Here is a 12,147-nt window from a genome sequence, read left to right on the forward strand (position 1 = left end):
TTTTTTAAACAGAAAAAACTTGTTATAAGAACCTGCCATAACTGAATTTGAATGATGAATTCTTTTGGACTGTATGTCCTGTATAAAGAACTGCTTATGGGTTTGGGGTTTTCTTGTGTTGCCTAGCTCCCTTTTGAGTTTAAAGAGGAGTCTCATGTACTAGAACTAAAAAATTAATTTCTCTAAACCAGAACTTACTCATTTGCGTATTGGCAAGGAAATTACTACTGCTGTCGTAAGTGCAGGGTTGCGTTGCTTTGTGGACTACTACTTTAATGTTTCTTCCCTACAACTCAAGTTTAGTTTTCTAAGACTGTCCTTCATTATTTAGTCTATATGCATAATTAGGTCTTATATTTATACTGTAAATTCATAAAGCATTGCAAATGTTGCTCAAAGCAAAAGTAAAGCAACTTCATTTCCTTTGTACTCTGCCTTGATTTTGTAAATACAACAAATACGTGCAGATCCATCAGTAGACTTCTCTTTGTAAAAAGAGAGGCATAGTATTATTCGGTCTGTATCTTCTCTAAAGGAACCAGCCAGATGGTATATAAGCTTAAAATAGTTGAGAAGGAAGAAGTTGGATTTCCACAGAAGTGTTTTCCAAGGGCAATCAGACACCTGCTTGTAAACATGTGAGTGCAAACGTACTATTTCGTGGACCATTCCACCATAGCATTGTACACTTGTGCTGGAGTAATCACGGTACAGCCGCAAGCAGATCGCTCATGATAGGAAAGATCTTACCTAAATTCGTTAGGCTGTTGTGATCAAATCATCTAAAGGACGCTGGGTAACAGGCTAGATCGCACTCTACTTTTCTTCCATCTTGTTTTTCGTAAACTAATCTGAAAGATACGTGGGGTGGTTAACAGTAAGAGTTTGGTATCACCATTTTTCGTAACTCCTTTGGTGCAGCTGAAGCTCACTGAGGATGACTCTCTGGCCCTTTACAGAAGGGGCTATGACTGAGGGTTATTTCCTTACAGAGGGCTCCTTGGCAGCGTTTAAAATAGAGATACTTGCTTCTAATACTGAGAAATACGTATATATCCGTGAAACAGAGGGGAGAGCAGTGTTTGGGCTGGATGGTGTGTGGCAGGCCTAGACGAAATGCGCACTACAGGCCCAGCTGCAGTTGAGTCTTTCCCTCGATCTGCTCTTTTTTCCTGCCTGTGTCACTTCCTTCCCTTGGCTCACACACGCACCCATAGCAGAGCTCGGAGCTCCCGGCTTTAGCCGCAGTGACACCCCCGGTGTGCTGTGGGGGAGGGGAGCGGGGCTGAGCCTACAGGTTAGGACCAGCTTAAATCCCAACCTTTTAATTTAATTTGTGGGTGAGAAGAGGTACCCCAAATATATACCACATGAATCGGGTTCGTAGGGAAGCCCTGATTTTTCTTTTAAGTCTACAATCCAGGTCACTTGCAATTTCCTAAGAATTACGCAGAACAGCATTTTCTTTATCACTAAGACTGTCGCAGAATACCCAGTGTTTCGTTTGATGGCATGTTGTGAAGGACTCAAAATTAAACTTTTTCAAAAACTTTTTTCAGAACTTTAACATAAACTCAGTTTGCCTGCCTCACTTGTGAAATTTACTCATTGCCCTGGGATCTGCTGATCATTTGTACAAGCAATCAGTTTTGCTGTTGTAGTGGTAGATAACAAACACACACTTATTTGTTCACTTTTTTCTTTTTTAAACAAATGTGGCATCATGCCTTCTATTATCATGCTATATAAAATAGCATCCTGGTTTATAGGGGTTTACAGACTTCCTGTTTTTACCAATGTGCAGATGCTTTTACTCTGTTTGAACTTTGTGATTTTTTTCAAAACTGTTTCCATTTCTGCCACAGAAAATACACTGACTTGCTCAGACCTGTGTAATAAACCACATATTAGTTGAAGTAAATGCTTTATGCAGAGTAATAGCTTTCTCTGTGAGTAGCAGTTCCCTTTTATCGATGTTATAAAAATCCTTGAGTGTAGTTTTTAAAACACGAAAAGCATTTCCTGGACAACATCTTTCCCGCACAAAGCAGAACTGTGTTTCCCAGACCTACTGGAGACCTAGCAAAACAGGGTCTCTCAGTGCGCTTCGAAAATTGCTTAGTTTTCATTTGTAATAACTTTTGCATTGTGTGATTAATGTGATGCTGCTGCACGTGCTTCTTTAAAGTCAATCTATGGAAATCCTCTATTTTGATGGAAATAAAGAAGTATTCATGCTTCTCAACATTAAATCCATCACAATGCTATCCTAACTGGAAACATATTTTCCCTACGCAAACTCGGATCAATGTGTGACATTTATTTTGTTTTAAAAAGATAAATACTCCATCGTTTCCTACCTCACCAACATAGGGATGAATTACAGAATGTATGTTTTGGAACTAGGGAGCCAATAGCTCAGTGTAAGGCTGTTAAAACATGTATAATCACGCCAGATTCAAATTCACCTGAAGTTGTTCCATCAGGCTTTGATAGTACATTAAGTGTTCCTTTTTGCATGGATGCAAGTAAGGTTTCAGCATTAGCACTTGACTACAGAGGAAACTGAGTTTACAATGAGTGAGATACAGGCCTTGCAGTGCACTAGCTGGGGTTTAGATGCTTGCCAGATGCTGCTCTTAAGAATTTCATGTCTTAGCATATTGTAAATTGACAAGTTGCCTTAGCTAATAAACAAATTCACTATGTAGCTGAGCTACAATCTTTATTAAGAGATACGTAATTGGTTAGATGCCTGTCCTCTTTGCCCACTTCCTCATACAAATGAGATGCTGTAGACCAGCTGACTTTATACACAGCCTGGGCTTTGGGATCAAACACCTGTAGCTGATGGTTGCATTGTAATTGTTGATCTTTCTTTTCAAGGGATGTGTCATACTGTTTAGATGGGAATTCTTATTTGTAAACATATTCTTGATTGACTTGATTTCTTGTCAGGAGTGCTTAGTTATAAACTGCTTTCATAGCTGTTTTGCTTCTTGCCCAAAGGAACTCTGCCAAGACAAGCTCTTCTTCATCCTCCTGGTATCTGGCCAAACCCAAACTGCACTGTAGTGGAAAACTTGTATCCCAGCTCTTCACAGCATGTTTTGGGTGGTAGGCGCTCCAGGGGTATGCCAGTCCATAATTTCTAATATTTTGTTGTGCAAAGTTATAGTCTTTGTCTGCCAGGTGACTCAAAGGCTATGCTTAATATCAAACAAGATTAAAGAATAAGAGTAAATTGGAGACATTCCAGTAAGGTAAAAGGTTAAACGTTCAAATGTAAAGTTGGAAACAATTTGGGGGTGGGGGAAGTTGTGCTGTTAGCTACCTGGAACTTTAACTTCATTCACAACTGTTTTTTCACATTTTCTTCCCACAAGGGGTTACTTAGTGCTGAGATAGATCCTAGCAATTATTTCCTTTGGCTGATGTGCTTTTCAAAAAAGCAACCTCTTGCTTTGGTTGTGTTACTTATACCCCTTGCTTCTTTTGCATGCAGTTGGAATTTCAAGGAGTACTCTCCCTTCTCCACTACCACAATGTAGTTATTGTCTCATTTGGCTTGTCTTGGACAGCAGAGATTTGGTGGGTTTTGATTTTGTTTTTTTTAAGTAACTTTATTTTCTCTGTTCTGCTTTCCTTTTTTAAGAGTTTTACTCTAACACCTTCTGCAAATGCATTGGGACATGTCTTTCCATTCCCCCCTGTCGCCTGGCCTAGGCTTGATGTTTCTGTTTTTCTGGTAGTACATAGTGAAGACCATACTGGAAGTACCTCTGCTCTAGTGTTTAGTACTCAGAAAGTTAAAACAGACCTTCTGGGCAGAAACTATTGGTTGTACCGTTAGTGTGACTGTTGTTCTGACAGGGACTTTTTTAGATGTTGCCGCCTTACAAACAGGTATAATTTTCCCCCTTTTCACTTGTAAATTTTGGTGGTGTTCACACCCTGCATGCTTTAGAAGCTGTATGTGTCCTACAGCTGTCATCTTTTAAGCATTGCGAAAATCTAGTTTGTTATTCAGACATTGATTAATTATGAACCCAGTCTTCTGCATAAAACATAAACATAAGCTTCATTGAGAGACACTCATGAACAAATGCATAACATGAAATTGAAGAAACAAATAGTCCCAATGAGTCCCCTTTACAGAGAAATACAGATGCAAGACAGTCCGTCATTTAATGTACAGCAACTGTTCCCAGAACAACGCTTCCAAATGGTAAGCCATTACCTATCCAAACCAGTCTCATAAGTCAGAAACAAATGTGTAGCTATGCTGGATTTTTAAAATCAAGTTTTAGTTATTCACAGATCAGCCTCAAAAATGCTCATTTTGATTTAAGTGTGTCAAACTGATACATTTAAGGACTTTGGGAAGACAGGAGGACTCTAGCATATCAAGCACTGCACACCTGACACTGTCATACAAGGAGGGATGAGATAACCTTATCTATGGATTTACTGGTTCACATTGCTTCCAAAAGTTCCAGCTGTCAAAAAAAGAAAAAAAAAAAATTGCATCCAAACTGGTGGTCAAATCAAACCAGACTCATTTAGAAGATTCCTCTTCTGGGCATGTTCACAGCTGATCTAATCTCTGGTTCAAATTTCATGCCTAAATTATGCCTCAATATCAGGAAGGATTTAACTGGACATATTATTTGCCAAGGAAACAACACTTTATCCCTAAAAACTCTGGAGTCTGGATATGTGAGGCAGCAGCCCAGCAATACAGTAGGCATGAGTGTGCCAATAGCAGATCCTCTGAGTGACAGCATCTGATGCTGCTTTGTTACGTTGGTGGCACAGCGCCTAGGAGCAAAGCAGCTAGCACAGTCCCATTTTGAACCAAACCTCACATGTCATCATCTTCTACCATTTGCAGTATCGAGGAATTTAGGATTGTTATGCTTGCAAAAGCAAAGGATTCTTTTCAGTAGCTTTTAGACACCTTATTTTATGGTAGCGTCCATCACAGCCCAGCTACTATGCATTTCTGTCCTTTTTTGTCTTTATTTTTCTCTAGGCTTCATACAAAATTCAGCTAAATATTGCTTCTTTCCGCAAAACTAACAAGCAATGGAAGAACACTTTAAATTGATTACATCAAGAATCTTAGCTTCAGAAAGCAATTTTCAGTCCGTAGTATGTATAAGAAGTATTTCAATGTGTGCTTTTTCTTTTCCTGCATTTGCAAGAAGCCTTGAATTGAACCTGCTGTATTATACGCTGCCAGCAGACAGTGTTCTTAATGCTGTGCGATTTGAATCTGTTCAGTAGATCTTGAAGCCTCATAAAATGGTTTGAACTTTGTTCCATCAGCTTGTTTTGGGGAAAGAGAGGAATGTGTTGGGGAAATAAGTGCCTTTGAATTCAGAGATATTCTAAGATGACTCTTTGTCCAGATTTTCATTTTTCTTTCTACTGGCTGTGGTTTGTTCCGCTAGCAAGCAAGAATTCTAAGTTAACAGGATATAAAATTGGAAAGAACAGATTTTTACTGGGTTTTCCTTGGCAGAAACACATCAGTTTGGCCTTTCTAAATGACCTGTGATGATCTAGCAAATCTGTCCCAAGTTGTGCTGTTTGTTGTGAAGCAATTTGAACAGAACCAGGGGCTGGGGATATTTATTCTGAACCTTACTGTGGCCAAATCATTCTGTAACATTGGACAATGAGTTAAAATTTATCTGTCTATTTACTACTTCATGATAGTAGGTTGAGTTTGGGCTTTTTATGACTAAAAGAAATTACAGTGTATTTGCAAAGATCCTAAAATGAATTGTCTTTCTATGAGCCAGCAAAAAACAAGTACGGAAGTGTTACAGTTGAAATTCACCCAGGAAACTTACTACTAAAATTCTTGTGCATCGCAGATGAACAAGAGGCCTTGAAATCCATCATGAAGGACCTGGTAGCACTCCAGATGAGCCGACGTCACAGACTGACTGGATATGATACCATGAAGAATAAAGACACTGCTCACTCCAACAAACAGGTAATAGGCCATTTAGTGAGTACTTGAAATCATTACCTGGAGGTGGAAGAGACAGAGTAGGTTGACGGTGGGTCTGCTGCCTCTGTTCTGTCTTGTGCTTCTGACTGCTGAAGCATCACAGATGGATTAGCTCCCTGTTCTTGCTTAGGCTGTGTTGCCAACATGGTAGGTTTTTTATTTACTTACCTTTATGGACTAGGGAGGATGCAGTTTTGATAATTTGCAACATTTTAGTATTCTGCCTTCCTCCCACATGTGTTTTTGATGGGGTTTGGTGTGTAGATTAGCTAAAAAGTTTACCAAGTGGTTTTCTGGTTTCACAGTTGTGTTGCCTTTTTTTAAATGACTTTATTATTTTTAAAGAAAAAACACAATGCCAGCAGTCCACCCCTCTTGGGCAGCCCTGCAATAACAAACCAGTGTGCCTCTGCAGTGGAAGACAAAAAAATTCCGGTAAGAAACCTGGCTTCCTATTCAATATTAGCAATTATAAATTAGGAGCATGTTTTAAAGTTGTGTGCAGTGACCTTTATAGAATTCATTTAAGCAGGTGTTGGAGGCCAGGAAAGCTTTTCTTTACTGACTTTGTCATGGTGTAGTGGTATGATGCACTTTTCATTGTAGTGGAAATAGTACTTAAATTCAAAGCAGGGAACTAAGAAGCATAATGATGAAAAGGAAACAAGTATTTCCATTTCTGATGCAAAAGGAGGCCACTTCAGTTTAAAGCTGCATAAAGCAGTCTGTCTGATAATGAACTAATGCTGGTTTCACCTTCACATGATTCAGACTGCATATGAATACAGAGTGAAGATCCTGATAAAAGGTAGTCAAATTGAAGTCAATCCAAGAACAGTGAAGGGGATTGTCTGAAAGGACTGGCTTTAGTGAAACTGTAATAAACCTTGCTTCAGTGAAAAAGGAAACAGCTATTTGCAGGTGTCTGAATAGAGGCAACGTCCTTAGCGGGGAGGATTATCTGGAGTTACCCGGTCCTATGTCACATGAAGATGGGAATGAAACTAATCCTCATTTGGGTATGGGGATGTGAAGTCCATTTTTCCAACAGAAATACTTTTCCCAAGGTAATAAAGTGGCAGGGTCAGTACTTTAAAGTCTCTCTAGGTTCGTTCAGTATTGCTAGAGACTCTTTTTCATAGAGAAAACTACTGCATTGACTTCCTAGTAGAAAGGACAGAATAATATTGCTCTGTCAGTATATGCTGCATGTCATTTTAATGAAATACTTCAATGCAAAAGCAACAATTTCAGTGAAGAATTGTTTGTCCATTACTGTCTTAAAAAATTAAATCAAGTGGCTAGCAGTTAAACTAACATTAACAGGACAAGTTGCCTATATCAGTAAAATAACTCTTTGTGGTTATATTCCTATTACAGGCTTAAGCTTTTTGCAGCAGGCTTTAAAGTTCATGCCTGTCTCTTCCTTATGCTTTGTCTGCTCATAATCTACTTGTTCAGCTGGGATCTGGGATTTCCTCGAATGTGCTGACAAATCCGTAGATGGAGTAGTACGAAATCCTTTCCAAATCACTTTGAAACGTAAATTCAGGGATGTCTTAAACCAAAATCTGTAATCGTTATTTATGATGCTGCATCACAGAACTGGAACGCTAAAGTACTAAACTTGGATTTGATTTCTTACTCATCTCTTAGGACAGTTTATGCAAGTTGCTTTAAAAAGTGTTTTATATAGGTGATAGGTTTGCTGCTTTCAAAGGAAACAAAAACCACTAGATGTTTAACTCCTTTAGGTTCTCTCTGAAATCTAAACACCAAGATCACTTTGAATACCTTTTCTTACATCTTTGAAAAATAGACGCAAATGGCCAGTGTTTGATCCTTTTGGAAAAGTCATCAGGAGGAGCCAAATTTCCCTCCCCCCGCCTTCCCTTTGTTACAGGTTTGAAAGCATGCAGTGGAGTTGAGAAAGATACTGTAGTTTGCTTAGGTACCAGCAAGTTTAAGAAGGGTTTCCACAGAGCCCTGAAGATCTTTGTGTTTTCTAATTTTAACTAACAAGAGCTTTGTCCCTTAGCTGTTTCATGACCTAAAACACATCTTGAGGTCAGAAATTTAATCTGAAAAATTAAGTTCATCCAAACAGTCCTATTTGTTTCCCTTAGACAGGGCTATTTATAATAGTATAGCATTAAAAAAAAAATCCAGAGCCTTCCTTCCCTGAAAATCCTAATGTAAAAGAATCATTTCTCCATCCATTATGTCTAAGAAACAGCTCTTTCATCAGTAGTTGGCTGGTAGACATCTTTTAAAGTTTATTATTCCTGTGCTGTTTGTTGCATTTTTCCTTTACTGTTCAATTAAAATGAGCTCTCTAGAATTTGCTTAATTTGGGTTTTTTTTCTAGAGTAAGTTCTTTCTCTTCCCACATCTGAGAAAATGCCTTTGGTAAAGTTACGTGTAAATTACTGACCTGCAGATGATCATTGCTCTGATTGGGAAGCTCATTTGTCATGATCAATTCTGTACCTGCAGTATTGCTGCAGGAATACTGTGTACTGGCAGTGATTGCATGGGTCCCTTTGAACTGCATTCTTGACCACTAGGCCTGCCAGATACTTCCTCTAGCTAAAGAGCATTTCCTGGCCACGTTTTTTTGAAGTTCCTAGATGTATGATTGCCTATTGTCTAAGGCTTTCACAGATGGCTTAATCTATTCCAATCACATAAATTGTGCAGCAGAAATTATGGAGTCTTATCAGAGCAGATTTTTTCCCTTTTATTTTTATCTTTGTGACCTAAATTGGGATTTGAACTTTGATCTCCAGAGTTGAAAGTTCAGCATGTTGACTCTTCCATGCCACATAACATCTTCTGAGTTTACAGTGAAATGCACAGGTTGCGTGGTCAGTGCTTTCAGCCATCTGCCAGATACGGATGATGATCCCTTTGCACTTTGAAAGATGACACATAGTTAACTGCTTTGTAATTTCATAGTTTGAGTTTCAGGGGCTGCATTTTTGCAAAAGTGGAGATTTAGTCTGTGTCTTAAAAATAAAGAATGTAGCATATTCCCTGTATCGCTCTCTTTTTTGCCATAGAAGAAAACATGCTTGCTTTGAGAACGCACAAAGAAAATTAGCTTCAGTTCAGATGAATATGCAGTTGGACTCAGTTTCAGATTTCTGCCATGCAGTGTTAAAGATGGATTAATTTTCCTTAAGCTATATTTCAGTGTCCTCTGTTTAAGTGACAGTTAATAAAAATTACAACTTAGTTTTTACCCCTTTCCTTATCTTTCTCCTTCAGCAACTTCTCCATTCCTCATGGTGCTGTGTTCACATCAGCCACTTGTTGTCCACAGGCTGCTTGAGCTTCCATGGAGAAAGTTATCAGACTTATGTTCTGGTTAGCCTTTTGAGGAGTTGATGCCTGCTGCAATCACAAATTGACCTGCTTTGTGTTTGGGCCTTAAAATCATTATATGATCCATTTGTGTGCTTTTTATGTATGCTGGACTTGCATTGTGAACTAACCTTTTGTTCTTTCTTCTGCAGAATGATGTAAGGATAAAGTTTGAACATAACGGCGAAAGACGGTAAGTCTGTCTTCACTACTTTGATTCTTTGCTTAGTAGAATAACTTAGTCATTAGTAAATTAGTTTAAATATTTTGTTAGCTTCACTTTCCTTGTTCCTGAACGAAAAACACACAGTAAAGGCAACAGCAAACAGGTCATACACAACTTGGTTATTTTTAAAAATCAGTGTGGCTTATAACACTTTGCTTTATTTTCGTAGTATCTATTTGTAAGTGAATTGCAGTAATATTAAAAAAGCCGCCAGCCTGAAATAAATTCAACCTGATAGTCTTATTTCAGATATGTTCCCTATTTGTTTCATTTAACTGAAACCAAATGAAACTGATCAAATTAGTGTCATTCTTTTCTAGTTTCTCACTTCCTGATGACCTATCACTATCACTGTCCTGCTGTGACTGAGCAACAGATACAGCAAGGGGAGATTTTTTTTTATTGGTCTAAAAGTTTCCTTGTCATTTCCTTTGATACTTAGTTTGAGACACTTTCTTTTACAAAAAACAGAATTAACTGAATTAGCATTTTCAGTGCTTATAGTATTGTTTCTAATGGATAAAATTGCCTAGACGTTTCAAAGTAGGTTTCAAAGCCCCTTATCTGCCATCAAGCAGGCGTTCTTTGCTGATAAAGCAGATGGCAGAGGATAATTTGTAAAGTCTTCCTCAAATATTGAACTGTTTCATTCACCAAAGTACTACGTGGTGAATTCTGTCGCTAAAAATACTGACTTTTGAGCTTTGAGGAGAAAATTTAAAAGTAATCATAGCTGGTATCTACTGCTGCCTTTGTCAGCCAGATCTTCTCAGCACTCTACTGTGTCACAGGTATTATGTGGACTACAACAGAGCCACTGTGTGACATGTCACAATTTCTTGTGATACCATGTCAGGACAAGGTAACTCGGAAGCAAAATCTTGTCACCACAGTCCTATCATCTTGCATGTCTTCTGCCTGAGTGCATTTAAGATGGCACAGAGCTCAGGGGAGAAGAAAGCTTTTTTTTTCTGAAGTAACCTTAAAATGAAAAGGTTGATTGTGTGTTAGTCTAATTATGCAGTTACGCTTGCCTGAATTCCCCATTCCCAAAGTGGTATGCAGTTACAGACAGCAAGCTTGCACTGAGAATGTGTGTGTGTGTGCTTGGTTTCAGAGGAGCTGCCAGATCTAACCACAAATATTTAAGGTGGTCAGGCAGGAATGGGCTCCTTAAGCCCTGCAGTCCATGATTTTGTGTTAGAAGAGTGCACAGTTTTTAAACTAATAGAATTTGTGGCACCTGAGAACAGCTCTGCTTTTTAATGCATTGAGTGTAGAATGGAAGCCTTTATAAGGGACTTCGGCTCAACTGAGAGCTAAATTACGTTTGTATGGTGCCAGAGTACTGTAATTTCATGGATGGGTTTCTTAGTAATATGTAGAAAATGTTATTGTGGGCTGCTTTTTAACAAGGACAATTATTTCTAAATAGCTGAACGTTGTAGGTCTGGTAGCAAGATGAACCTTTCCTGGGAAGGGGCTAAAGAAGCCAACTAGCGCTAGAGCTATTTAAAACAAAAGCTGCATATCGTGAAAGGATACTGAGTGCTGGTGAAGCAGCCTGGATGGACATTTTGGAAACTAAGTCCTCTATCCAAAGCATGGGTTCAGCAAAAACTCATGTGAGTTTCCCCAGAGGTGATTCAGGGTTTCACTGAGCTCAGAGAGTTACCCCTGTAAGCAAGATGGGTCTTGATTTTCTGTGGTCCATTCAGGTCTTCCAATTTCTGCCTGATGGCAAAATTGTTAAGTGGTGCTAATAATCATGCTTTTTGTGGCAGTATTTCAGCTATGCCAAAGCAGAGTTGTTTCAGATTGCAGTGGCGGGGTAAGCAGCTATCAAAGTGGTCTAATAGCTTGCAGAAGGATGGTGGCTGTCAGCTGTTTGTTTAACTTGACGGTACTGGAGACGCAGTGTGGTCTCGTGGCCCATGGAAGCAGATGGCGAGAAGTCTGGTTGCAGGAGCCCAAAGGCAGGAACAACCAACCATCTGGGCCTTGTGCAGCAGAGAGATGAAAAGCAGGTTTCTGAGCAGTAGATGTCCTTGGTTTGCTAGAATAGTGGGTTGTAAACTGTAGTTCACATCTGAATCCTCCAGTTCTTGACCCAAGATATTTTACTCCCTGATTTTTCTCAAGAGGGTGAAAATAGTCCTTTTCCACACCTATCAAGGTAGCGACTTTCTGAGTACTTGGCAACTTCCTACAGAAGAACATTCCAGCAAAATAAACAGTTTTAGATGCTTTGCTGGAACTTCATATGACTACTTTGCCTAAAACATTAGAGTTTCTATTCCAAGGTAGGCTAAACAGTAATAAAACCAAACAAAAGTATACTGTCATTTTCTGAAAAGCATGCATGTGCCATGGGATTCTGCAGGGTTCCCCTAGGATGGCCGTGCCTGTTGCCATTTTGGATTTCTTAAGGCCGTTTGTGTATGTGAGTCTGAAACTCCTCCCATTCAACTGGCGAGGAGATGGCTGAGTGCTAGAACTGGGGGTTTAGTGTGTCACAAGGTCTGGGCTC

The 12,147-nt window shown here is 39.1% G+C and overlaps 1 protein-coding gene across 4 annotated transcripts in view; it reads left to right on the plus strand.

Annotated features, from left to right (window-relative positions):
- The window catches only part of MAP3K3 (mitogen-activated protein kinase kinase kinase 3), a 38,341-nt gene that overhangs the window by 1,387 nt on the left and 24,807 nt on the right, over positions 1–12,147 (plus strand). For 2 of the 4 annotated variants that reach the window (XM_010561370.1, XM_010561371.1), the window contains exons 2-4: positions 5,886–6,007; positions 6,371–6,460; positions 9,544–9,584. In XM_010561370.1, the coding sequence (XP_010559672.1) occupies positions 5,912–6,007; positions 6,371–6,460; positions 9,544–9,584 (227 nt within the window). In that variant the 5' untranslated portion in view covers positions 5,886–5,911. The remainder of the gene's footprint in view (positions 1–5,885; positions 6,008–6,370; positions 6,461–9,543; positions 9,585–12,147) is intronic. The other 2 variants (XM_010561372.1, XM_010561373.1) reach the window with 1 other exon arrangement.

The sequence above is a fragment of the Haliaeetus leucocephalus genome, unplaced genomic scaffold (genome assembly GCF_000737465.1).
Source record: "Haliaeetus leucocephalus isolate CR32 unplaced genomic scaffold, Haliaeetus_leucocephalus-4.0 Scaffold144, whole genome shotgun sequence".
NCBI lineage: Eukaryota > Metazoa > Chordata > Aves > Accipitriformes > Accipitridae > Haliaeetus > Haliaeetus leucocephalus.